The 27,873-nt window shown below is 48.9% G+C and overlaps 2 protein-coding genes across 7 annotated transcripts; both read right to left on the bottom strand.

The window, feature by feature from the left end:
- Positions 1–1,857: 1,857 nt before the first annotated feature.
- On the bottom strand, positions 1,858–8,164 carry Stlk (Ste20-like kinase). Of its 2 annotated transcripts, none has more exons than XM_037237431.1 (7): positions 7,948–8,164; positions 6,363–6,560; positions 5,520–5,752; positions 4,676–4,847; positions 4,003–4,222; positions 3,553–3,786; positions 1,858–3,172 (listed from the first exon to the last, which is right to left on the bottom strand). In XM_037237431.1, exons 2-7 carry the CDS (start codon positions 6,534–6,536, stop codon positions 3,096–3,098), a joined length of 1,110 nt encoding a protein of 369 aa, XP_037093326.1. In that variant the 5' UTR covers positions 6,537–6,560; positions 7,948–8,164; the 3' UTR covers positions 1,858–3,095. The 2 variants fall into 2 exon arrangements, with proteins under 2 accessions (XP_037093326.1, XP_037093325.1); XM_037237430.1 differs by having other exon boundaries at positions 1,859–3,172; positions 3,553–3,789.
- A 461-nt stretch (positions 8,165–8,625) lies between these two features.
- On the bottom strand, positions 8,626–14,070 carry LOC119113190 (transcription and mRNA export factor ENY2). 5 transcript variants are annotated; one of them, XM_037237538.1, is made up of 5 exons: positions 13,991–14,070; positions 12,118–12,211; positions 10,848–10,910; positions 9,871–10,016; positions 8,626–9,228 (listed from the first exon to the last, which is right to left on the bottom strand). In XM_037237538.1, the coding sequence occupies exons 2-5, from the start codon at positions 12,123–12,125 to the stop codon at positions 9,152–9,154; spliced, it is 294 nt and encodes a 97-aa protein (XP_037093433.1). In that variant the 5' UTR covers positions 12,126–12,211; positions 13,991–14,070; the 3' UTR covers positions 8,626–9,151. The 5 variants fall into 5 exon arrangements, with proteins under 5 accessions (XP_037093433.1, XP_037093434.1, XP_037093435.1 ...); XM_037237539.1 differs by having other exon boundaries at positions 13,998–14,022; XM_037237540.1 differs by lacking the exon at positions 13,991–14,070 and adding an exon at positions 13,948–13,971.
- Between the last annotated feature and the right edge of the window lie 13,803 nt (positions 14,071–27,873).

Below are 27,873 nucleotides of genomic sequence, written 5' to 3'. Positions count from 1 at the left end.
AATGCATCTTGAAAAACGCATCCCCTTTGCTTGCCGCGTGTCGTTTTTTTTTTAATGCTTGACATCTCAAGCAGCCCATGGGATCAGTTTGTCGGGTAATTTCCTCGTCGGTCCCATGCCTGCTGCGTTCGATAAAAAATTCATGAACAGGCCAGCAGCTCCAAGTGCCATGTACAATGCTTCCTGAGTATTTACGCCATCTCTTACGATTGGCGTTACCTATTACAGTTGACCCTATGCTCCCAGGTAGTTTATCTCGTCTAAGATGACAACTGGAGAAGACAGCACATGATGACGAATCGACCTTGCTTTTGGCGCCAGATTCGTCGACGTCGGAAAGATAAATCGATATGCAGCTTTGTGAAGCCCATGCCTGTAACAAGCCTTATGAGGTAGTGAGAAGTGTGCTCCGTGAAGCTACGGACGACGACCACGTCGTGCACCTTCAATGGTGGGCAGGGGGATTGGGGAATTGATCCGAAGGCTCAGATTAACACAGAGCCAACTTCTCGGTGATAGTTATCTCTGACCGAAATAGAGGCTGACACTGTCCCATGGGTCTCCAATCGACTCAAGGGACCCCCCGACTCATATTTGATGTCACGGACCTACGGGCGGGGGACGGCCTTATTGTGACCCACGACCAGTCCTTCGCGCCTTTCGGTCCCTTCAGTCCACCGATCGGGTCCTTGATCTTTGGCCCCAAGGGGCCTTTCGACCCCATTTCCGGCCTTCCCAAATAAAGCCCGTGACCAGATCGGGGACAACTCGCCGGCACAAGATCCCCTGTTGGCACCGCGAGCTCCTGACCGACGCAGAAGCCCCGATAATTGTTTCAGGGACCCAGGCCCGGGCCTGCTTGGGAATTGGGTTCCGGTGTTCCGACCGACCGGAACCAACTGTTCGGTGTTGGCGGTCTCTGCCCGACATAAGCGCCCGCTTTGTCTCAAGGGCTCCTTAATCAGTTGGCACAAGACACTCTGATAATTCAGGTCACGGACCTATGGGACAGGGCCCTCTTATTGTTATCTGAATCCCGACCGCGCCGGCCGGGCCCCTGAAGACTCTGACCAGCCCCTCGTGCCTTAGCCCCTCCAATCGGGCCCTTGATTATCGGTGCCAGTGGGCCCTCCAGGCTCTCTTCAGGTCTCCTCGAACACTGCTTCTGGCTGAATCGGGGCCCCTCGCCAATGCAAGGCCCCCTTTGGGCACTGTGGCGCCCCCTGACACACGCTGGGGCACCGCCTAACGTAAATCGCTGGCTCCAGCTTTGTTGCTGCTTGGAAAATGGGCCCTCCAGCCCCCCCCCCCCCCCCCCGACACGGAGCCGACTATGCGGCACTGGCAGTATCTGACCGACACATAGGCCCGTACCAATCACGGGCCCCCGATCGGCGCAAAGCGCTTTCTCGCTGGCATGGGAGTGCCCGGTCCTGCAGGCCCTGAATATGACCTCGGGTCGACCTTTCGGACCCCCGGGAACTCAATCGTCGGTTGCGAGGGGTCCGAAGGGTCCTCTTTAAACACAGGGGGGGGGGGGGGCACGTACCTCCAGTGCCCCTCACCCGTACCTGCGCCTCTGATGGTGGGGCTGTGGCGTTGTCAAAAAAAAAAAAATCGGTGGGGCTGATCCGTGGAAGACATTAACAGTTTTTAAGGGATGGTGCACAGTAAATGCAGTTTCCCAAACTCACCTTTATCCAACCAAACGAAAATAGCATGTTGAAGTATACTGCACTTAGCAGACGCAGGAAAAACAAGCATTGCCTTTTTGCGGCGATGTATTCAACTGACTACTGTAAAGTTACAACTGGTGCTCCCATATTTGAGAGCAGTAAAAGCAGGGTGTGGCTAAACCCTTGTCATTGACGTAAAAGCACCATCACACTTTAATGCCGCCAGCGGGGTTCCATCTTCCTCAAGAAACAAAAGTTGGAAGGATGGCAACGATGAAAACGTGCCAACGCTTCGATTGCAAGTCGATTTATGCGACTGTGTAATGCGCGGTGAGTCTCATCAACGTAGTTGATAAAGTAATAAACACCGTTTGCGTTCAGTATGGGAAAAATGAAACGATAAGATCTGTCCGCGCCTGGCATTCCAGCAGTGGGATTCAAAAGTGTCGCACCTTTCTGCCCGGTGTGGGGCCGCGCGGCGAGAAAGTGCGCAAACGCTGAACGTGACAGAACTACCACTTCACAAAACGCTGCCGCTTCTCCCATCAGCGAATGACACCGGAGCACATCGCCCATCACGCGACTGTGGCCAGCGAGCCGCGCCAGGTGAGAGCCGTGCGCAATCTTCCAGCGACACACAGGCTGCTCGGGACGGTGTTCAGCGAACCCGAGCATCACCAAACAAGGATTGTAATGCTCGGCAGAGTAATGCATCCCGTGAAAGGAAAAATGGGAGATCTAAAGGGAAATAGTTCTAAACTTCGTAAAGGGAAATAGTTCGTGACATAATACTCAAAAGAAATAGTTAATAGTCCGTAAAGGGAAATAGTTCTAACGTGCAAGGGGTTACGTTATTCTCACAAAACAGAGATCGTAATCCCAATGAACCACTAAGCATTCAATTGACATCACATCGCCACCGCCGAATCACCCTCCAAACAACCGGCGTCCGGTAAAGCGAAACAGCGGCCCGCAGGTAGGTTGATTTATTGCGGAGTGAGAAGCTCGATAACAGGTAATCCGAGGCGTGCAGGACGGCCAATAGGCCTACCTCCTATCGGGTGCCCCTGCCCTGCCCACGCCGGCCGCGCCGCTCCGTTGGCCCGCGCTCAGCGGAGCTCCTATCACAGTCGGAGTGCGCGTGTTTGTACTGGCGCGGCCGGGGCGGCGTTCTCCCACCGCCAGGCGCTGACGCTGACTGTCGGGTGACACAGAGCTCTCCGGGGTCGCGGCTTAGCTGACGCGTGGCTCTCCGTGGCGCACCGCCAGGCGCTGACGCTGACTGTCGGGTGACACAGAGCTCTCCGGTGTCGCGGCTTAGCTGACGCGCGGCTCTCCGTGGCGCACCGGCTTGGCGCTTCACCCATCGGAGACCGCCTTCAACTGCCAGATATTGGTGTTCGCTCGCTCCACGTTTACTTAGAAATCCCAAGCGTTCGTGCCTACTTGCAAACTCACCATCTCCGAGACCAGCGAGTCGCTTTTTATCTGCTCACCTGGAATATACAGAGCGGGAAAGTCAACAAACCCGCAAACGCGCGGCAATGACACTTGCGAACCGATCACTAAACCGACATTTTAACAAAGGCCAGTTTTAGCACGCAAGCGCCATAGAATGTCCATCAGGTATCATTAGTTGAGGTTACACGCAACGACAGCTGCAGCTGAGCTGAAGCGATACAACATCCTCATCGATGGCAAACCCATGACACGCCAGAAGCCGGTTGTTGTTTATTGGTGTTTTACGGCGCGTCGGCTTCAGTACTCACTTTGCACCCACCGCCGGAAGCGGGCATCAGCGCCCGCACTCCCCCGGCCGGCCACCGCCCGCCGCCATGCTTGGGGGCGCAGGATCGGCGGACAGCGCGCTACTCACCCTCGAGCAGCGTGGCCTCGTTGACGGGCACACCCGGCCGCAGCAGGTGCGTGAGCGGCGGCGCGCGCCGGCAGTGTCGCACCAGGAACGGGTGCGTGAGCAGGCGCGCGACGGCCGGCCGCCGCAGCGGGTCGCGCTCCACACACAGCCGCACCAGCTGGTGGAACCAGTCGGTGAAGCGGCGGCGCGGAGCTGCCTGCATCACCCGCTGGAAGCTGCTCAGCTCGCCCCGGTCTCCTGGCGACGGCGGCGTCCCTGTCAGGCCCGCCCGGCGCCGATCGCCGGCCACGCCCAACCGAGCTCGGCCCACGCCGCCGAGCTGGCCCTGCCCATCTGTGCGGCCACACACTGGGCGACCCGACAATGTTCACCGGCCCGACCTTGTCCTGTTCGTCAGCACACGGGACCGGTCCCTGACCCGCCAGAGCCGGCCCCGCCAGTCGAACACACCTTGCCCGAGGTCGTCAGTCTGCGCAGACAGCTCCTGGTCGACGTAGCTGGCGTCGATGGTGGACGAGTCGAGCAGGCCAGGCACGCCCTCACCGTCCAGCTTCTCGTACAGCATGGCCGTGGGCAGCATTTGTGCGAACGGCTCCATGCCGTTGGCCAGCTCGCAGGCGGTAATGCCGACGCTGTAGACGTCGGATGTCTCCGAGTAGCCGCGCAGGTCCTGCCGGCCGCGTGCCGCCACACAGTGACGAGCACGACAGGAGCCGCGGCGCGCTGCGTGGTGACCTCGTCCCCAGTCAAGGGCGCAACGCGCCGCTGCTCAGGCGTTGTCACGCGTCGCTGGCTCATGTGAGGTAAATGCTTCGATGTTGATCTGAGTTTTAGGGCGCGCTAAATTCTGAGGTCATTTTGCGCCCAGTAAATGCTTTGCAGGGATGCTTACGAAGACGGTGACATCCTGCAGTCTCGTGCAGCCAAACATCCGAACGTCACCAACTCTGCGGGCCAACATCCTCGGCCGCCACACACTGTCGCCGGCAGCCATTCCGCGTTGGCTCCCTCCGCCGACGGTTACCTGGCTGCGCCGCCGACAGTTGAGGCTGTCGGCCGCGCAGTCCGGGTAGCGGCGTAGCCGGGGCAGCCGGCGGCCGTGCCGGTACACGCTGACACTCACCTGGGCCAGTATCTCGGGACTGAGCCAGTTGAGGCTGTCGGCGGCACAGTCCGGGTAGCGGTGCAGCCGGGGCAGCCGGCGGCCGTGCCGGTACAGGCTGACGCTGGAGCGCAGGCCGGTCAGGTACGTCCGGCCGGCGTCGCTCACCACTATGTGAGACGCCCGGACACTCCTGCGGCCGACGGGGCGCCGGTTAACGGCAGGCAGGCATGGCCACCGCACGCGCACGCGCACGCGCACGCGCACACGCACACGCACACACACGCACACGCACACACAAACCCAGATAAAGAGAGAGGTTGTCAGGTTACGCTGCTGCGATGAGGACATGCTTTTCAGGGATTTGAGCTGAGATTACATGGGTATGACGATCGATCACGTTACATGAACGCTCATGCGTTTAGTATAAAATAACCATTTACCTGGCTTCAGTTCGACCCATTACCAGACATACTCCCAAAAGGCACGTATCCCAGCGCTAATTCACCTTTTGTAATAATTCGGACCGCACCCGGTCCATGCAACTTGATACTTAGAACACGCCACAGTTTTAACCGACGGTGCGAGGAACGTGCTATGACCTTTTCAGGATCGTTCTAACACGCTCAACAACAGGACCAAAACGGAGACGCTGTCGTCGTCGCCATTTTCGCCAACCACAGGAAAAGCGAAGCTCCTGCCAAGCCAGGCTAAAAAAACACACAGGCAGGAGTTCGTTGACCTCACCTGTCCGCCCGAAACATACACTTTATTGGAAAAATGGTTGTGCCATCTTCTTGTCACCATATTTGACACGAGACACTAAGCAATGCTGACCCAGGCCTGTGCTAGCCAACCGTCCCACCTGTGTATGCAGCCTTGCTGATGCAGGTACTCAAGTGCCTGCAGCACGTCGCGCAGGATCAGCGCGATGGCGCGCTCGGGTAGGCCCTCGTTGAAATGGGCAGCCAACAGGTCCTTGGTAGAGCCATAGCCACAGAGCGGCTCCACCATCCACAGCTGAGAGCCGCAGACGAAGGAGCTGAGGCAGGGCATCAGGCTGGGGTGGCGCAGCTGGCGCATCATGCGGCTCTCGTGCTGTCAACGGCCGGATGACGCGCCATCAGCATGGTTAGCACCGAGTTGTCACACCAGCAGAACAAGGTTTCAACATAGGTTGGTAGTCATGGCAGCACAGGGTACAAATAGGGTTTGTTTGTAGACATTGTTTGATTAATTGGATGTGGTTTGTTTATAACAGATACAGCTAGAAAACTATCATAGTTTATGGTCACAAAATACTAGTAAGTCAGCTCAAATTGGGTGAGTCTATTATTTTGAGACAATAGGTGTGGTATTTGAAAGGGATCAGTACGGGGGCAGATCACACATTCACACAGGACAGGTTTAGGGATGGCCCATGGGCCAAGCTCTGAATATTGTGCTAGTTCACCAATGATTCTGCCAAACAGAAAATTATGCATGATTTTAAGCATTTGGAGCCACAGCACTCATGGCCCCAATAAACCCCTCAAGTGGCTTTGTCACCACAGCACTGCATGCTTGTACAAACATTCAGGGACATGGCTAAACAGCCTGCTTTAGCACAAAACACCAGGTACACAGTTCTTAACTCTACAAAAGTGATCAAATTATAGAACTTCAGTGCAACATATCTGCTATTCAATTAAGATAATAGGTTTCTCACCTGGAGCATCTCCAGTATTTCATGGTTACATTTGTCAACCTCGTATTTCTTCACAGCCACAAGATTGCCGGATGTTGCATGCCGTGCTAGCCACACAGATCCAATTCCATTGAAGCATGGCCCAATGATTGTCAGAACCTTGTAAGCAGTGGGGGTTGACTCGTGTTGAAGCATTTTATCAAATCATTGATGGGTTGCCTGAAATAAAAACCATCATTAGGATGACAGATGGCAACACATGGACTATAAATACATACATCATACAAAGCCACAATAACAAACAAGAATGGATCATTTCCAGATTGAGATAGATGAGCCAATGGCCACCCATATTGACACTCAATATGGACCTGAACTGTATGCTCCAACTCTTCAAATGCTGCAAAAAGTGTTACCAGCCCTGTGTGACCAAACGGATGTCCAGACAAGTAACTTGCGCCCACCTAACGAGGTAGACAAAAAATTAATGAGCATGTAAATGTTTGACCTTGGCCTCTTAACCATAAAAGGACTTTGTAGCCCAAGGCATACTCAAGCATGATGGATGGTACATTAGCCCCCAGATCTCAGAAATTGGTAGCAAAATGTTGTCACATCCAGCAATCATCCCAAAAACTGGCACACTGAATCTAAAGGAACTGTTTGATGGACCTGCAAACAAACTGTGTTTAGTGGAGTACATTTAAGGCTGGAGCACCTGATCAGCATTCACTAAGCATCTTTCTTTTTCTAAATGTCTGCCCTTGTGCCATGAGAATTCTGTACAACCTCTGCCTTGGCATACACTTTGAGGAAAATGCTATGTCAATAATAATAAATCATTGTGCATCATGAGCTACAAATGGGGAGTAGGGGGCATCAATGAGATTCATAATGTCATGATCAAGGACTAGGCATCCAAGTGATAACATCTTGACTGCTTCACATTGGTTTAAGTTGAAAAGCTGCCTTTGTCTTGCAAAATTAATAACCCTGTCAGAACAATATCATATTTTGCTGCTAACAATGTCTCCCAAAAATCTTTATAATGAACTCAAATTTGATATCTTAAGAACAGGTGAGGGATAAGTAGGAGATAAGGAGAGGGATGTGACCAGGTTAGTTTAGTTTAGTTAAATGCTTGTAATGTTTGTAGGCCAGACCTGGCTGGTTGACTGATTCAAACTCCCAAAACTTTTTGGTGCTTCATGTCATCTGGGGTTCCTGCACACCTCATAGAATGTTAACTATTGTGGTAGTTCTAAAGGCAATAATAACATTAGCAAATGATTCCATCAGCTGTTTAATAGAAACTGGGTATAGGAAGGTACTCATAACAGAGCAAGGACAATTTGAAACCATGACACAAATAGTGTTATTGGCTACTACAACATAAATACAAACTCTTAAAAGCAGCCATCAGCATAACCAACACTGGGCAGATACTTGATGCCGAATGCTAGAGCTCGAAGCTAGTGTCACACTGCCACATTACTTTACAATCACGAATAAAGAGTATATACAGATCGATTTCATAACAGAACTATCAAAATATTACAACAGGCAAACATGCCCACAATGCACAAGCAGTAAAGAAGCCATTTACCTTCAGTCGCACCTTCAAAGCCACATCTCAGCCTGCCCGAATATGCGTTTGGTCTTCTTTAAGCGTTTCTAATATCTACTCCATAAGACCGTACTGCGCTGAGGCCGTTTAAGCGGTATCTCGACTCTCTGGGCCAAAACTAATCCTACCCCAGCTCTAACTCCAAACTCTAATCTAACTCAAATATCCCACCCAATAGATCCCGACGTAAAGCGGCATTGCGGCGCGTAGCGTGTTATTCTTCGGATCTGGTCGCGAACACATATGGCAGCAATCGATATGAAGGCGTATCCAACGCCTTGATAAAACACCGTCCTACAGTGCAAGGAAACCCTGTCAAAGTCGAGGAGTACCTGTTCATGTACTTGTGCCTTGTCGGTTACCTCGTCCTTCCCAGCTCACACATCAATTGGCGCATAAGAATACACCAGGGATGTGGTGTCCCGTTCGGCTGGATGGAGGCGGGTTGCAGCCACGTTACTTTGGGGAGACAGATGCGCAGATTGGTAAAAACCTGCATTGCGGTGCGCTTTGGGGTACATTTATGCATTTGCCTACCCCGCTCCCCTCCTCCCAACCTCTTATAACACAGAGCTACTCAGCTGCGAACAGCGTGAATGAATCTCGGACTTCCCATGAACCGCAGCGTCAAGCCGCCCACAGAGTCAAAGTTCATGCGAAGAAAGCTTCACACAGCAGCTGCAGTGGATTGTGTATTTCTGTGAAAGAGCATTATCCCATTTGTCCCGCCGTCGCCGCCGGGACAAAGCGTGACCCAGACCCCATTCGTTTCCACATCTGCTAGTTCAGCGGACGAACGGCCAGGTGGCGACAAGAATAATGCTGTCTGGGCGCCACATTCAGTCACACGTGAATCACAAACAACAGCGGTTCAGGACTGATCACAGATTGCGGCAATGAACCAGACCCAAATGATGACAGACGACAACTACGAACGACACGAGCAGGTCCTAATTCTCACAGCGACAGTGCCAACAGGACACTTACAGCAAAGGTGCCGAGAGCACACTGTCATCAAGCGTGCCATCACCATCCTAACATATACCTTGGCCCGCTTTCATTCTCCGCACCGAATGGCCTCTGGTAAGGTCAGCGCTACGAGGTGGGCTACTTGGTAACCCATGCGAAGGCTCCATGACACCAGACGTCCGCGCGACCAACCACGATGTCTTCAAAAAGGTCGTCACAGGCTGGTCTGCTGTGCCAAAAAGGTTTTGATGCGCTGAAGAAGTTCTTTCTTTACAGAGTCCGGGACAAGTGCTGAAAACGACAGAGGTTATTAACACCTCACTTCGCCCCATCGATGGTAAGCACAAGTTAGGAAACTATCACAGTCATAGCAGATACTTCAACACGGCGTTGAACTGGCTAGCGGACAATTCACCGCAGATTAGGACAGTGGTCACCAATTACGGGAAGAACATTTTGTACACCACGGAGGGTCAGTCTCCCCTCAGTTTCTAAACTCTTAACATGCCGCAAAAAACATTTTCCTCAGCATTCATTCTTACTACAATTAGCCTTATTACTCTCCCCTCTATGACTAGAAGCCTGACCTGTGAGTAGAGTATTGGAGGATAGATTGAGGGACAAACAACATGCCAAGTCGTACATCTGACTAGCAAAATCAGGCCCACCACGTTCAACGTCGTCCATATGGCGCCACCTGGAGAATATGTCAGGGGGGGGGGGAGGGGGTCTTAGAATCGGACCGCCTGTCTGCAGTACCAATTGGCTACTTGAACGCGCCGCTGAAAGCAGCCGGTGGCGGCAAAGTCGCCAGCGTGCGTACATGCCGATCTACCTAGAACGGACGTCGACAGCGCGTGCCTGATCCCTGGATGTAATCCAGAGGTCCGGTCGCGGAATCCAGGGATGATCCCTGGATGTAAGCGTACTGACCTCGGCCCTTGGGTGTGATGACGGTGACGAGATCATCGACTGTGACGTTCTCCAGGCCCTGCTCGCGCACCACCTCCTTACACTGGGCCTTCAGTTGGTCCCGCCAGCCGCACTCGATGAGGCGAGTCCGCAGAAGCTCCTTCAGCCTGCCGGAGGGAGAGACCAGCCCTCTGAGGCTAGACGGCTACACAGCGGAGATCGGCACGATAGAGGCCACAGATCACGGCGCAGGGCCAGGATCGCGCCCAGTGCGGCGCTACTCTGCTTAGGGACATGAAATATTCAGAGATCGGTCTCTGAAGCAAAATCTTACTTTCACATTGGGGGGAGGATGTGGGGAGGATGCTTGTATAATACAGAATTTTCACCATTTTCATGTATGGCTCATGACGACCTTAAACACAAATACAAATGGCATGTTTTTAATACAAAACTTACACCTGAATGAAATTTAAAATAACTTAGGAACTATGCTTACCTGAACAATGAAAGCATTGTCACTCATTGCGATGTGGCCCATCCCACCTCCTTGACGCGAAAGTTTAACATAAGCCGATATCCCAAGAAGTATCAAATTTGAGGCTTCGTTTGGAAAACATACTTAAAGGAATGTTCCTAAGACGCTGCAGTAACTTACATTTCCACACTTTGAGGCCTGGATCGGTTTATATGTTGAAACTGTACCACTTCCAGTCACTTCAATGATGTCCAAATAAAAACAAACAGGAAAAAACAGCTCTTGCTATTTGGTGTGAATACAAATGTTGATTCTTTTCAAAACAGTCTACTCCATTATCCTTTCTTTGGAGGGCTTCTGTCTCAGAAAGATGGTATCAAATGAATAAAAATAGATTCCTATGCTCAAGGTAAGTTATTGTCCATAAAACAAGGGCAAATGTTGAGTCCAGCAGCATTTCCAGTGAACAGAAACACTGCCAGGTCAGCATATGCAGACGCAACACCCACTGTCCACTCACTTCTCCTTTTCTCCAGTCTCTACTAGCTTGAGATTAATGGCTGTTCGCATCTCCGCTTCACGGCTGAAAATACACAAGACTCTCAGTTCCTGCTGAAAACATAATGGCAACATGGCGGTAATGACACAACCAAAGCCTAGCCATGCAGTGGCTCTTAAACTGAATTCCAGGGGCTTGATATTCCGGTACTTCATTTCACATTCCACAACACACAGCGATATGGGCAATGAAGGCGGAAAGCAAAGGGCATGGTTTCACACCACAGCTGTAACTTTGCATTCTAAAAAGGCTATGACTACAGCTTGGCAAGAGTGCTCACCAATCACCAAGCACTCACATTACCAGCCTCTGCCCAGTGCTCTGCTTCAACAGGAAATTCACACTGAACTTTGGTGAAATACTTTACCCATTGCATATCCCTAAACATCTGTTCTAAAAAATAACCTAAATCACTGAAGCATGTAAACATGTTCAATTTTATTCCTGTCCACACCATCAAATGCCTCCAGTATTCCACATATGTAGACTCTTATTCGACTGTAACCAAAACCAAAACAGCAACCCATTAATGATACCAATAAGATTGCATTCAACCATATCACCCATAGGTATATCACCCATTACTTTCATGCCACTTGTAGATGGCCATCAATGGTGACCCAAGAGACCCAAGTGTTCAGTATTCCTAGGTAACCAATTGCGAGAGCCAAAGGTTTTGCTACACCTTTGTTTGTTTGTGTTTGTTGTCAAATGTTTTTAGAGTTAAATTCTTAGCCTGTAGGACAAATGTTACCTGTTTCATTACAGCTGATAAGCAGATTGCTACCAACCTCCCAGCTACATTGGTACACACACATACATGTGTGCGTGTATGCATGCATGCATGCACGCACAAATGCACGTGCAGCGAGCACGCGCGTGACACACACACACACACACACACAATAAACCATTGCGCCACTGATCTGGCATTTGGTCACTGTAACACACAGCTGGCATCAGGGGTGTAGGTTCACAAAGTGAATTGAAAGGCCAGGCTGAGGGGTGAAAATGATGCAACACACCCCAAAACATGCCAACCAACTGGCTTCTCTTCAGACTTGGCCCACTTCTTATCAAAGTTAAAGGGGCTGGAGCCACAGAGTGGGGGAGGGGACACCCTCAACTGAATGTGAAACTATACTCCTATATATATATATATATATATATATATATATATATATATATATATATATATACTCCCGGCTCACATACAAAGCTGATTACTTACTCATTCATATTTCAAATCTTTACTTTCTTGTTGAAATATTATGGGATGATCTGGCCTTTCAGTTTGTTTCCAGATGCTGTTTTCCAAACAATTCCTGAAAAAAGAAGACCAAAATATCATTAACCATGAATACCAGCAGTCCAGTGTTCCTGGATGGGAAATCAAGGAATGATATGACACATAGTGTGATAGGACTTCCACTTGGATAGAGTAAATCAGCATTCCTTTGGTCATAAAGTTTACTCAGATCTAGCCTTTAGGAAGCCCAAATTAAGTAAAGGTAAGTTAAGAAGGGCTCTAGGTCACTTAAACTTTTTAAAAATATGTTTACAGCTGGCATCTTGGAGTAGGAGCAGCAGTGTAGCATGAACACTGTAATGTATCCCAAACCAAAGATTTCATATTCCAAGGAAGTGTACTAGGCTTGAAGGTGTCAGGGAAGGAAAGGATGCTGTCCAGTGCAAACACCAGAGGCACTGTAATAAAAGCATGGGGCAATTTCACTGTTTTGAAGGAATGACATGGAAGATCAGCTGGCAACTGGCCAATGGTGGTTAAGCTGGATGGGAAATGTACAAGAGTGCTGTGAAGCTTGTGAAGCCCTCTACTCCTGTATGACACAAAGATGGCATGTAACATTATCCAGTGAATTGGATCACCTTAATTTGGGTGGTAGGTCCATGGTACACAAAACAAACTTCTTGGAAAGCATTCATTCAAATGAATGCATTCAACTGTAACATTCAATATTGAGTGAATGCAAAAGATTCCCATAATATGTCCTTCAAAGAAATCACAGAGAAGGGGGTCCTGGGGAACTTCCCAGGTAGCAAGAGACCAGTTAAACAAGGGAAGTGACTCAACTGCATATTATGATTTTAAAATGCAAGGTATCAATGCAATCCCCTGTTAAGGTAAAAATTGGGCCACTGTACTGGTGACCAAGCTGGAGATCTCATGGGTGATGTGGAGCTGGTGATGGTGATTAGGAGTAGGGCCCCAACAAACTTAGGCATAAGGGTAATAGAGCTCACCAGGTATTTCAGATCAGAGATACTGATTTGCAACATAAGTTGCTGGGGACTAGGGGCCTGAACAGAAATAAATGGCTAGATCTACCATAAATCTATCACAACAGGTTTCTTCCAAGGTTTGAAATACCCCCCTCAAATTTGATTGGGCAGGATTCCAGTCCCTCACAAAAGGTAAGGAAATACATCACTGCTCCATGCCATAAAGGAACCTTGACCACATTCCATCCAAAGTGCTCAGTCTGACATTTCATGCAACATTATCATGTCAAGGCCTGACCACAGAACAATGGATCCACACACAATAGAACATCATTAACCTGCACTCCCCCAATGCCACTCTGCAAAACATGACAGATTTGGATGAGATCCCATCATAACAAAGGTCAGGCACACCTCAATTTGAGGCAAGTTTTGAAACTTGTATGATAAATAATACAATTAAATTATTGAGGGGATCATAACCAGTTCTATGATTAACAGAAATAGCAAGTTCACAAAACATAACAAAATCTTAAATTCATCATTTTTTCACTGTAAGGATAACAAAATTTAACATATTGTTATCATACTGGGGATGGAGCAGCCCCAAACATTTCAATGGAAATTTGCCATGGTTTCTGCAAACTTGCAGATAGGCCCTTAGTTTCTGGTGGCCGTACAAATCCCACGCTATCAGGCATTCACTATCACGCTGCCCAGGCCTGTGACAACATGCAACTGCAAGGACCTGGCCAGAAAAACCACACACCAAACCCTGGAGCAAACTTCCAGCTAACCGAACTACACAAGGCCCCACAATTCATGGTGTTCTATCACCCTGATCCATGCCAGACATGTACCACCAACCGCTCATGAACTCCCTCACACACTGCATATACAGGAGGTCAACCGCCCGCTGTGCAAACACAAGGCGCCACGCGAAACATCGGCGCCATATTTGGGAATCAGTCGTTTTCCTGTCCAAAATCTTTCTTCTTTCCCAAATGTTTCTCGACGGATTTAACCCACTTCATTTTCACGATGAGCAATTTAATCGCTGTGTTATTGAGCCACACATGAAGTTTTTCAATTCAGCAGTATCCTAGTCGTGGCTGTGGAATGATGTACAGAGCAAGACAAATTTGGCGAAATATTTTATGCTATTATTCACCTCAATTTCTGTAATTTTCCCCTAGAGGCATCGAGCAGACCAAACCAGTCTAAAATATCATGGCAGGAGGGCACGGGTGTGGATTTGAGTTCCTTTGTGAGGGCCCTGTCCCGCAATGTTGAGCCGGCCCCTCTCCATGTCGGCTTGGCCCCTGTTTTCGGCTGGAACACTACAAAAAGATGTGAGTAAAAGAAAATCATAACACAAAGACTATCTTCTTTGATCTTTCTGCGTAGTTGCTTCTCGTACCACCCTCATAACAAAAAGTTATGGCCGCTCTTACCACAAGATAAAAATCGTAACAGCTGAGGGGAAAAACGACGCAATAAACTTAACGTACCTAGCGCAATAAGACACGCAATGGTTCGGGAGCTTAAAGTGAAAAGCTCTGGAATATGGAAATGACTTAAGTCTTTCTTGGCTAACCCCGTCCCCGTACCCAACAGTCAAAATGCGGGCCGCCTCTCATGACCGTCATAGAAGAGCGCCATCGGCGCCCCAAGATTGCTTCTGAAGGGGCTAAGGGGCGCCTTCACGTGCCGATCAGAAGAGGACGCGTGAGTCCAGTGTCTGCTTCCTGGATCCAACCCTGCATGACTTCTATACTGCTTAAATTAAACACTTTTATAAACTATACAAAGATCAAAAACATATGTTGCGTTTAATCAAAATAGAGTGGGCTAAATCCTGTGAGAAAAACGGGGGATGGGGTAGGATGTTGGGCCATTGGTTCTGCCCCTCTAATAACTTTCAAAAATTAACACCCCTGGGGAGAGCTAATGGAAGAAGAATCAGAACGAGGACATGACCCTCATCATCAAATACAAATCGATTACCCTGGGAATCGTCTATTGTAGAGTTGAAAAATGTATCCTTCAAGCGGAACAGGGGCTGATCCAAGGGGGGGGGGGGCGTGACACAGGGCCACATCCATTTTAAGCCCCGAGGGAGCCCATAGGCTCTGAAGGGGCCCAAAGCCTCCCGAACAGACGCAGTTTTTTTAAGCACAAAATTGTATGTGTTTGGGGTTCCAGGGAACAAGAACTGCCGCAAGCAAATGTGAAAGGCCCATAAGCAGGCAAAATAATAATTATCCGATTGAGAGGTTGATGACTAAGACATTTTAAGGCCCATTGCTGTCCTGTCCTGAGGCCCTGCGCAGTTCCCGGAGACCCTATATGTCCACTTGTAGGTGCATTCGATCGCGGTTTCCAGTTGGCTGCACACAGCAGGATGGCTACGGTGTAGTAAAATAGCGTCTATAATAAGCTCAGAATTGAATAGCCGGAGCAAGGATATTTTTTGGAAGGGGGCCCAAAACAGAGGGGCTCCACAATGTTGCATGCCCAGCCCCCCTGACGAAATCCTGGATTCGCTTCTGGTTGAAACCCTTGGCACCATGAACTGAAATCTGGATATTTTACCCTTACGTCGCATGTAGAACTTCACACAATATAAATCATATGCTCTCATCCATCATCCTTATCGATTACAAGTTACAATAAGATCGTGCAGATCTAGTGAGATAGCCCCAGCAGCTGGCGACAACTCAACCCCAAAACAAGGAGTTTTACGGACTATATGGGACCCATATGGTAGCCTTGAGACAAACCAGACGCACCAAATTTGCAGTTGCCGGTTTGCACAGGCAGATGATCCCCGGCTGCACACGGCACACAACTTGGGAGCTGCGGTGTCCGCGTTGTTTCACACGGCATGAACCGAGACAAGGTCAGTAATGAGTGCAGTTATTGGTGTCGTGCGCGCGTAAATTGAACTTGTGATTGGTGCTTGCGTGTCAGGCCCAGAGGAAGTTAATTATGACATGAGCCAGCGAGGTGCGACTCGGCAAGCCGGATCTCGCTCTGGTGGTGATCTAGTTGGGTGGGACAAACATTACCACAGACTATAAGCCAAGACCATGGAGGCCACCTTGTATTTATGTTATGCAGTGGTGTGGATTTGTGGTAACCATTGGGGAACTGAGCCAAAGACCCGAAGCGCTGACCTTTCCCTCTTCTAACAGCTTGAGGTATTTTCATGGTGATGCTTGGTTAACTGTATTCAAAGTGTTTGTACCATTCTTATCACTTATTAACCTGGCCATATTGTGGTTTTAACAGTGTTGTGTCTGGCCATCTTATAATGCAAAAAATTAAGCACTGCCATTCATAGCCTTCATTCAGTTTTTACTTTATACACCTAGCCTAGTGTGACTATGCCTAGCCTATATGCCTATGGTAAAATGGGTACATCCCCTTCTCTTGACCTCTGAATGTTGAACATCATGATTCCCCAGATGATTATAGACCAAAAATTAAACCTTTTGAAATGATCTAGAACCTTACAAAATATTGCATCTCACATTTCTGAAGACAGTCCTTTTTTATTGTCATAATCATCTGCTTATGACAACTACTGTTGACCCTATGGCATGCATGCTATCACCAACTGTCAGTGCCTCCTGATGCTTTTGAAGGTTGGTTATCTTTGGCATGAGGACACATAGCAGCTTAGCAGCTAGCTTTTATAAACTGGTTACTAAAATGCTTTAAAGATAACAGCCAGTTCTGAAGTAGGCACCTTAGTGTTAAACTACCTTAAATTGGCAGGAGTGACAGCCAAAAGCAGGTAGGCCAAATGCCTTCTCAAAGTTGATTTTGTATTGACAATGATAGGACTCTTGGTAAACTGATGAAAAGTGGGTGGGTTATCACCCACTCACCCCCTACATGCCGCTGTGCCTGTGAGATTGGCGTTAACATGCACCCAGGTATCTGGTTGAAAGCAGCATATGGGGGTGGTAGGCAATTAATTGGTGGGTTCCTTTTTACTGACATGTGGATCAGTAAAATGCCCTGAAAAATATTTTCTAGAGAAGCTCAGAGTGATCCAAATCCTTCAATAACATTTTAATATTTGAATTTACAGTCCGTGTGAATAACTACCCCGGGCTTTCAGCAGTGCCCAGACTCAATGGGCCTCACTTGAAGGACTGGTGGTGGCTTATCTGCCCATGCTGTGAGGCATAGCTTCAGCTTTCAGTTTCATTCATACAGCGCAGATTTTTCACAGAGTGCCGAAGCAGGTTCAGATCAGAAGATCACATAGTCAATGTTTGCATATTTCTCAATGGACCATTTCAGCCAGCCAGTGGGCATGGGCGGTTGCGTGGGCGCTTGTAAGGCCCATGTAACTGCCTTGTAGGGCAGGCAGTAAGGATGGGAAAATTTTCATTGACGTCCCATTTGCGAATATGAATTCTCCTAAGCTAGCCCAACTTTCGACTTTTCGGATTTAGCGCACGTTGTGCCTGTGCTTGGGTGAGGAAAAATGACAAGAAGCAGATTGGCAGCGCTACGATCGCGCCATAACAAGACGTTTCAGTTTCTAAAAACTGGCTTCGGCTCTGTCATCGTGACGTTTCCACAGCAGTTCCAACATTACTTCATAGAAGTAGTTTTGCCCGTCTCGTTATTCGAATACTGCACCCCGGCTTTCGAGGCTGCGACGCAGACACGATGCGATCCAAAAATCGGTCGGCCATTCCAAGAACTCATTAACACATGACCGCGGCTGGGGAACTACCGCTCCGAGTACTGTTTGCACACGATCACAAGACGAGGAGGATAGGGCGAACAATTGTTTTATCCGTGGTGGTACATTCACGTTGTTCTGTGACCTCATACGAATTTAGCATCCATGGCTTTGGTTTCGCAAACCAGCGTGGTAAAGTACATTTGGAAAGTGGAACGGTTGATACAAAATTGGTTGTGGTGGCAAAGATAGGGGTATCCACATTTGGTTCAACATTCAGTAGGTTTCTCCCAGGACCGCGACAGCACGTCAATATGTGCGGCCACGTCCATCGTCGGCTGGCTGGCGCCCTGTTGGTCGCTTCCTCAGTTTGATTTATTCAAGATGTGCAATTTGATTTTTCGAAGGTGCATTTTAAGTCTTTCGTTGCTAATTTCGTTTTCACGCTTTTTCATTTGCTCAATGATAACAACGCTAAGTTTACTCGAATATAAAACACTGACAAAGGGAGTGGAACGAAGATACGTTGTAGGCAATCGACGCAATCAACGCTCGTGGTTCTCAGTGCAAACATAAGCTGTGCGTAGTCGATCGATGGAGGTCAGCTGACCCGACACCTTGCTTCTGTGAATGGCGTGGGGTCAGCTGTCAATCGTCACCCGTCTCGGCGGCGGGCGTTCAGTCACCAGCGGCGCGCGCATGGTGGATGGAGTAAACCTGTCGGCCGCTCCACAGTCACAAGCCGCCCCCGCAGTGCGCTAGGTGACGTCTGGCTAGAAGATGTCTGCAGCTCATCAAGCACAGCAAAGTCTGTTCCATCTCGACCTGAAGATGGTAGTAGCGATGGAGGTGAGCGCGCAGTTAAAAGAACGAAACCAAAAATGGGTGGGCACATCCTTTCCCGCACCGCATCCGAAAACCTCTCAAGGTTCTCACGACTGGTGGCAAGTGCTCCAATGGGTCTTCCAACCAGTGCAGTCGTGTGACCAATCAGGGAAGCCGTGTCGCCAACTAGTGCAGTCGTGAGGCCAACCACGGAAGCCGTGTCGCCAGCTAGTGCAGTTGTGAGGCCAACCAGTAAATCCGTGTATCCAACTAGTGCAGTCTTGAGGCCAGCCACTGAAGCCGCGAGACCAACTATTGCATTTGTGAGGCCAGCCAGTGCGATCGCGTCTACCGCAGTATGCTGTCTGTGAGGACGAGGTGTTGCGAGGGTAGATGTTAAATGAAACCGAAAGCCAGAAAAGCAGGGTGGATGCAGGAGTTCTCAGATGTTCTCGTCTGCGACTTTCACACGACATGGACCGCGGCTCCTTTGCATCCGTTTTATAAATTACGCTGCTGGAAAATTGAAGCAGCTGCAGGGCTCCAACCTCTTAAACATGGAATCTTGCTTTCGAGGTCCCGTGGTGTACGATAGTCGCGCGAGCGTACTGGTGAGCCTAGTGGTGCTGCCGTCCGCCACCGGCCCAAAGAAGTTCACGGCTGGTGCTTGTTCCAAAACTCACCGAAATTAACGATTAGAAAGAATAATCTCTTCATTATCTGAATGCGAACCGACAGCAGGTAACATGTCAACAAATTTTCCCCTTCCCCCATTTCCAACCCGGTAAAGCTTGCTAACACCTGTCAGCACCGCTAACATCGCTAGGCGATAGTCTTGTTTAACAAGTCGAATATATGTGCCGTAATCCGTCATTGCCACGTACCAGCTACAGCTGTAGGATATTGCTACAGCTGTACTTACTGTATGTTTGGTCGGTAGCATTTTTCACCATAGTCATGGCAGCCCGGTGGGTTGCACCTCAAGAACCGCCCGAACTCGCTGCACTTCTAAGCGGCACACAGGGCGGCACAGATTCTACTTCAGGTCATATGAGATGGACTCTCGAATCGAGAATCTCCATAGTGTTGGACCAGCACACTGATGCATTACCTAGATTGCCCCATAACCTAGCCATTATTGGCCATTACCTAGCTTGCGTTAACATTGTGGACAGTGGTTGGTTTTGAGACATTTTGTGACTCAGGTTTGGTCGGAGAGCGAGCACGGAATCAATGCAGGGAATGAATGGTACTTTCCTGTTCAGTTCGCGTGCGCGCGCGCATGTGTGTGTGTGTGTGTGTGTGTGTGTGTGTGTGTGTGTGTGTGTGTGTGTGTGTGTGTGTGTGTGTGTGTGTGTGTGTGTGTGTGTGTGTGTGTGTGTGTGTGTGTGTGTGTGTGTGTGTGTGTGTGTGTGTGTGTGCGTGCGTGCGTGCGTGCGTGCGTGCGTGCGTGCGTGCGTGCGTGCGTGCGTGCGTGCGTGCGTATCGGGTGGGGAGACTCCAGCCCTCGCAATCTTTGCGAAGCGAGTAGATCAGATCCAGGAAGAGGCTGTTTTTCTGCATTTGGGGAGCAGATTTAGCCGGTTCTCGTGGCTCTGGCTCCCTCTCTTCCTGTTTTGCGAAACTACGCCTCCGAATTAATGTCATGACAATCTGACTTAAAGTAGGTGCTTGAGTACTTTCATGCAGGGGTGGAGTGTTGATTCAGTTTAGGGTGGGGTGGAGGTGAAGGTCGGCGCTTAGCGTGGGCTCCAGCAACAACTTTAGAAAGAAAGTGGGCCAAATCCCAGAAGGAATCTGTCTGTTGGTGTATATCGAGGGTAGGTTGAGTGGTTTTTGCCTGGTCACTTCTCCCTCTCTCGACTCATTTTGCGGAACTACGCCGTTGCAGTGGTGTAGTTTCGTGTTCAGTCACGGGGGAGGGGAAGTGGTCTTCAACGCCCCAGTCCCGAGAGGAAGTATACCCAGTCGGGGGACGGACCTTTTTGTGGTAATTTTGGAGTAGGGTTGGCCGGATTTCCTGCTCAATCCCCCAATTTATTCTCCGAGGTATATCACTCCTCCCATATGCTTTCATCACAATTCCAAACACGTTTTTTAGGGGGGGGGGGGGGGCGCTGTACAAGGCCTATTTTGCCTCGACGAACCTGAAGTACCTTTCGGAGGATGGAGAAAGCTTTAGGGCAGGGGCAGCCAGTGGGCTACGTGCCACCGGCCGGTGCCATCGGACGCAGACCAAAGGAAAGGTTAATATTATGTTACGGTAATCACGCTCTTTCGTACGGTAATATGAAATGCAAGTTAAGCAAAACGACCGCGACACGTGCGTTTATTAGGCGATGACGCAACACGCTAACAGCGTATTCATTTAGATGGCAAGTGAGCGCTCCCGCCGGCGTCCTGGCATGACCCATCTGGCGCACCAAGCACTGCAGATGGCGTCCGTCACAGGGGTGACCTTACTCAGCTGACTTGGCGGCGGCCCGAGCGATGGTTGGATGCCTGGCCGTTTCATCGCGGCAGCGGGGAGGGTGAACACCCCGGGCTCTACGGCCCGGCACGGCTTGGCAGTGCCGTGTGGTGCCATTGAATCCTACAAAATCCAAACGAAAGGGGGTCACCTGTCCCATGACGAAAATCATGTAATGTTTTTGCCAAATTGAATCCAATTGTTTGTGAACGTTGCTAGTGTTGCTGGGGGTTGCAGTGCCAAAAAAAACAACGTTTTTGTTCGGATTAAAGCAGGGTGAAGGTTTGGAGTTCCAGTTCTGCGTTTGCCAGTCTATTTCCAGTCGCATCGTTAAGAATAACATACTTGCACGTGCTCGGGTGGGGTTAATTTGACCCATTCAAAGTTGTTTCCCAAAAACAGCCTCCGAACGGCGTGGCGTAGCCGTGCCACACTTTGCACAGGTCTAGTCAATGAAATGGCCAATCTTTTGGTATCAACAAAATTGGCGCACCTTGTGGTGCAAAATTGATGCATCGCTGACTTATGACCACCGCAGCGTGCAATGTCGGTAAGGGCGATTGTCGGGCTTCACTGGTTGGTGGCAGGTCTGGTTCAGTTATGATGTGTGGCTGAGTTTTCCTTAACCGCTCCTACCCAGGGGATGGCAGCAACTGGGGATTGTTCGCCCTGTCGTGGGATTTACGCCGTATCGACCAGCGCCCGCGGCTGAGGGATGAACAACAGTGATCTTTTGCTTGGTAGATGTGTTCAGGCTAAAGGTGGTTGCGTAAGGAAGTCTCGAGAACTTCTGACACCGACCAGGCGTTTTACCTTGATTGACCCTGTTTGATCCGAATGTCATGACGTGGTGACCACCAAATTTGATGAGTGATCGCACAAACCGGCATATATATATATATATATATATATATATATATATATATATATATATATTAGATGTGGTGTCACTAGCTCTCTTAGCGTTTGAAATATCGGGGGTCAATCGATCCTCTTCCCAAGAAGTGTTCCGTACAAATCTGCCTTTACACGGTTCCCCTTTTTTGTGAAATGTCGGCTTTGCTATCCCGTCTCTGAGCTCCCGTTTATCTTCATTTCTCGGTCCCCTGTCGAGTTTCCCTTTAGATTTATGTTTTGTTTAGTTTACCCTCCCTGCGACCCCGGTCCCACGGCCAGCCCGGAAACTGCGCCACATGTGCCGTGTCCTGTGCGGGGCCGCGCCGCCCGGTAACGGGGCAGCCGTCTCGCGAGCGCCGCCAAGGAGAGGACGCGTATGTCCTCTTCCTGGCCCGATACCTAAACCTCAAAATACAGCATCAGCCGACGGGTGCGTGTTGACGAACGATCGAACGATACCGAACAAGTAGTGTACCCAACCGTTCACCCGAGCGCGTGTTCTCTGCGTTTGAAGATGCTGAGGCAAGCATCCGATATGATAAAATAAGCTCACTTGTACGTGTTGGTATACTTTGCAGTGGAAAAGACTACTCTGGGCAACACAATTTCTCCAGCAATTTGCACCTCAATGCATCATTGATTGCATTATTGTACCTTCCGCAACAATGATTGAAAGCCAATTGACCGCCGTTATGTCTCGACGCCATGCACACGAACGCCAGATATAAATTATTTGCCAATGGTATTTGTCTTGACCTTAATCGCCGCCTGGCCAATGGAATGGCAGGATCTGAATGACGCTGTTATGGCGTCATGGATGCATAGGTGACCTTTAAAATAGTATCCCCGAACTAGTCTGCACATCTTCGCCGGCGCATAGCTCAGAAACCAGAGAGGCTTAGATTTTTAGAAATACAGGGCTGCGAACCACGCTGAACGATCTTCAAGGTAGCCTTTTCTGTTAAAAACTCCATTCAAATGTGGAGCACTCACTTTAATGGGGGTGTGCCACATTTTTTGTTTGTATTTTTCACGTACGGTTAGATCAGACGTGTGCGATTTGATCAGTAAAGCCAATTTTCTTGAAATCCCTCTGAATGGCTCATAATTTTAATTCGAAGGAGCTGCTCCTAGGGAAATTTCATTGGGCTGTCTCGTCACCGCTTCGAAAACAAAGCATTTCGTGTGCCTTGTAATACATTCCATTTCCCTGTGAAAATGTTTATGTGATAAATGCTACGAAAGCTTGTAACACTACGTTACGACAAAGAAATAAGTGAATATATAGCTACTATGCCTAAAATTCAACGAAACGGCACACGCTTTGATTTCCCGCTATAGCGTTTACCGCATACGTTCTTTTCTAAGCGCTCTTTTGCTTTGGAAACGGGAGTATCGTATCGGTCATAGTGACGCGCTGGTTCAAAATTCAGCCATTGTGCTCCTTGGTAGCGGGCCCTCGATGACTCAATCATAGCTTCCTTTATTCGCATCAGTAGGGAGGAAGCTTAGTGTTATTACAGAGCGTTGACAGCCCAATTCCGACTCGAAACTAGTTAAACTGATATCTTTATTATGCCCTGACGGCACTGGTGGCACTACCCAACGCCATTGTGAGACGTAACTGGTCTTGAGCTTTCACTAGAGCATGTTTCTTTTTCAAATATGCCCCAAAGGTAGGACACTCTATGTTATGCAGTCTGTTGGCCATCTGCCCAGAATAGTGTACATGGTCTGTCACCCCGATATATATATATATATATATATATATATATATATATATATACATATATATATACACACACACACACACATATATATATATATATATATATATATATGTATGTATGTATGTATGTATGTATACACATAATCAATATTCCCACTGAAAGCTGCGTCGCCACGGCGTCTCACCGCACCACGAGTACGCAGCGGCCGTCAGCTGCGGTCTGACCGCCAGCTGCTCATCTGCTACCGGCCCGGCCGCGGCACCCGCGCGTCACGACGTCCGCATGCCAAAGCGTCCGCAGTGTTGTCCGATTCCACGCGGGGTAAGACCCGTGGTCTGGGATAGCGCCGATGGCTGCGGGATCACCCTACTTCTTACCTCGCTCTCTCGCTCTGCCGCTCTGTCGCTTTATCGCTCCAGTGCTGTGTCTCTATCGCTGTGTCGCTTTATCGCTCCATCGTTCAGTCGCTCTCTTGCTCTGTCGCTTTTCTGCTCTGTCGCTCTGCTGCTCTTTCGCTCTTTGTGGGTCTCGCTCTCTCGCTCTCTTGCTCTCCTGTTCTCCTGCTCTTCTGCTCTTTATCTCTTGCTCTATTGCTCTCCTGCTTCTCTGCTCTTTATCTCTTTCTCCCTTGCTCTCTTGCTCTCTTGCCCCCATGCTCTTTCGCTCTTTCGCTCTTTTGCTCTTTCGCTCTTTTGCTCTTTCGCCCTTTTGCTCTTTCGCTCTTTTGCTCTTTCGCTCTTTTGCTCTCCCTCTCTTGCTCTCGCCCTCTCTCTCTCTCTCCCTCGCTCTCTCCCCCTCCCTCACTCTCCCTCTCCCGCAATCCCATAATTCTTCTCATTCCATCACCCTCTTTTTCTCTTTGATCTTATGACTCGTGTGACGTTTACAGGTGAAACGCACTTTATCGTCACGAAGCTAAAGCAGAGCTAGACATCCCACTTTTCAGCTAGCAGTTATAGCGGTCTCCAGACGTTTTCAGTTCCAGCGCAGCGCTCCTTAATATTCTAGGCCTGTGGTTACTTTTCCAGTACCATTATCTGTTCGATTTTTAGGTTGGCCAAGATTTGATATGCTTTGGGAGGTATTGAACTACTCAAGCCAAATGCCACCGTAATTAGAGCGCCGCAGCTAATACACCGGTGGCTGCATATCAGCGCGCATTTTTGTTCCATGCCGATAACCAGCTATCGTCGCTATGGTCCAGAATATGGACTGAGCACGAGAATTAATTCAGCAATGGCGCCTTGCGTAACGAAAAGTTGACAAAATAGCTGACACACAGTTTCGGGAAGGAGAGACCGCTAAGATATTTAACTAATTTCCAACTCGTATTCTTGGGCGTCCCAATTCGTTGATTTGATCTGTCTTGACTTAACCTCACTTTCGCATAAAAGCGATTGCACATCCAGCAAGTTCAGTATGAGGAAATCAATGCGTAACAAGTATGCAGAATGTTCATTCTGTGGCGCATTAAATGGAGCATGACGCATTTTGTACTTTTCACTTATTGTTAGATAAGACGCGTACAGTTTGGTCATTAATACCAGCTTTCTCAAAATCGTTTATAGCTCAGAATTTTAATGTGAAATAGCCGCTCCTCCGGGCGAAATGTCATTGGACTCCCTTCCCATCACTTTGGAAATAATACATTTCATTTATCTTTCTTTTTAGAACGTGTGTGTTCTGTAGTGTGTGCAACACACTAATTTCAACGGAAAGTGATACTATGGCTTTTATTCCTCCCTTATGGCGTTTCTTGTAGTGATTCTTTCAGAGCGCACTTTGGCTTTGGGAAATGAGGTATCATATGGGTTATAGCAACGCACTAGTTCAAACTTCAACCAGTGCGGTTCTTCGGAACTGGCCATTGCAGCACTTATTCCAATCACAAACGTTCATTTGTACTGACGCTACTCATTAACAGCTGGCCGCCCCCCCCCCCCCCCCCCCCCCCCCAACAGATCCTTCGGACTCTTCCGGCTGTCGTAAGCGCAAAAAAATAAGCGTAGTGCTGTTAGAAAGCGTTAGCAGCGTAATTTGGATAAGAAAATGATTAAAATTGATATCGTTATTACGTATTGACGGCGTTGCAGTGCACTACCCATTGTGTTGATATTAGACGTAACCAGACCTGAGGTTTCACTGGAGAATGTCTTTTAAATATCCCTAAAGGTATAACACTCCTTTTAGCGCATGAAGTGATTTGACGTAACAATTAATGGCATGACTTGACAAAAGCTAAGGTTACAAACCTCTGAGAATGGTTATAGCGTGATTTTTTTCACAGGGTGTGTACGATTTTGATCAGCTCAGCTGCTGAAAGTTTTGGCAGACTGCTGGTAGATTATTACGCCGCATTTACTGGGATGTAGGCCTCTTAGGCTGCTATAGGGCGTGCGCTTAAGTTACAGACCCAGAAATTGCCACAGCACTTGAGAAAAGATGAACCTGTTGATTGGAATGAGACGAAAGCTACAGCATTGTATTATGCTGCATGCTGTCATTGTCTGCCAACGCTGTTTACGCCGCCCGTGGTTGACATGTCTGCGAATCTTGGTCCTGAATATGGATGCTATAGAAGGGCGAGTGTCGGCGGTAATGCGTTCACTCATGATGATGTTCAAGACTGTACGTCGCGGTCATCGCTCACCTGCATGAGTGGCAGTATTTCCGCTGATCTGCCCTACTGGGTTACTGAAGTCGGTCGCATTTGCCTCGTTTGATAATGCTGTCATCATTGCTGTTTAATTAAGTGTAATGTGCAGATACACAGTAGCAAAGAAACTGGGTTTAAACAGCAGTAGTTAATCGTGACCCAGGACAAATCGGCTCAGAACATTCCGCTTTACGGAACCTGGTCATGGGAGTCTACACCATTTACAGAACCTGGTCATGGGAGTCTACACCAAGTCCCCTACCATGATTGCTGGTTTTTACAGCTGACAAATGGAACCATGTACCCTTGGTTCCACGTCAAAAACGCCGCTGACAAAACGCGCACGTCACACGTGCGAGACAAGGCTTGCTTGCGACAACGCTTCTACATGACAACTGTCATGGATAAAACTACCGCAAAAACCGCAAAACCGCCGCTGAAAAGGCTTATGCGGACAATGCTTCTACGTAACCTTACTTCCACTGGCAAAACCTCCTTAGAAAACTATGATGCGACAAACATTCCGTGAACAAAGCGCGTACATGACATTTCTGCTATATGACCGAACTGCTGCGGCAGGGGTTATTACACATTACTCGTATGGATACCTTGCTGCGGCGGAACATTGTCGTCGAAAATTTTGTCCGTAGAAGTAATTTGTGGGGAAATTTTTTCCTTAACCGTTTTGTAACAGAAATATCACGTGGAACTTTAGTCCGTGTGGTTTTGTCGCGCAATTAATTCGGCCTGTGGAAATTTTGGCAGTGATAATCATATAGAAGTTATGTCTTGTAGGTAGTGTCATAGCAGTTTTGTCAGAAGAAAGTATTTTTGTTGTAGTGACGTGACCTTTTTATCATTAACGCTGCAAAATATGAGTATGTGCGATGCTTAGTGTGTGTTGCGTAACTCCTTCAGCAACACATTGCATGCGATGAGGTGTGCGTAATTACGGCATGTTGACACGGTTTTATCGTCGGCTTACTACATTCTATGCCTGGTTTTCGTACACCCACAACACAAATGTTACCCGCCACATGACGCTAACATGACCAGAGCAGCCCGGATATATCTGGCCGGGTGCGCCGTGGCTCATTCAGTGTACCGCACGTGACCGGAACCTGTCAACCCCCCCCCCCCCCCCGAACGTGGCGTGTCAAGTATTGTCGCGAACGAGGACGTGACGGAAACATTTCCCTTTGGATTAATTCAAATGCGGAACCTTGCACGGGTCGGTTCGACTCGGAGCAAATGTAACCACGGCTGTTGTTTGTATACAAAGCCCATCCAGCATGTCCTTAGAGCAGATTTAGCTCATCAGCCGTCTGCGGCCTTTGTAGCGATCTCAAAGCGTCGCTGCAGACGCGCGGTACCCTGGGAGGCTGCAGCGTTCGGTCCGCTTTACAGGCTGCCCTGGCAGGACGCGATCCTTGGCAGTTACCAGATTGAGCCGAACC

The sequence above is a fragment of the Pollicipes pollicipes genome, unplaced genomic scaffold (assembly GCF_011947565.3).
Source record: "Pollicipes pollicipes isolate AB1234 unplaced genomic scaffold, Ppol_2.1 Scaffold_7261;HRSCAF=8764_pilon_pilon_pilon, whole genome shotgun sequence".
NCBI lineage: Eukaryota > Metazoa > Arthropoda > Thecostraca > Pollicipedomorpha > Pollicipedidae > Pollicipes > Pollicipes pollicipes.
Note: the sequence above shows the minus strand (reverse complement) of the source record. Positions and strands in the feature narration are given on the sequence as shown.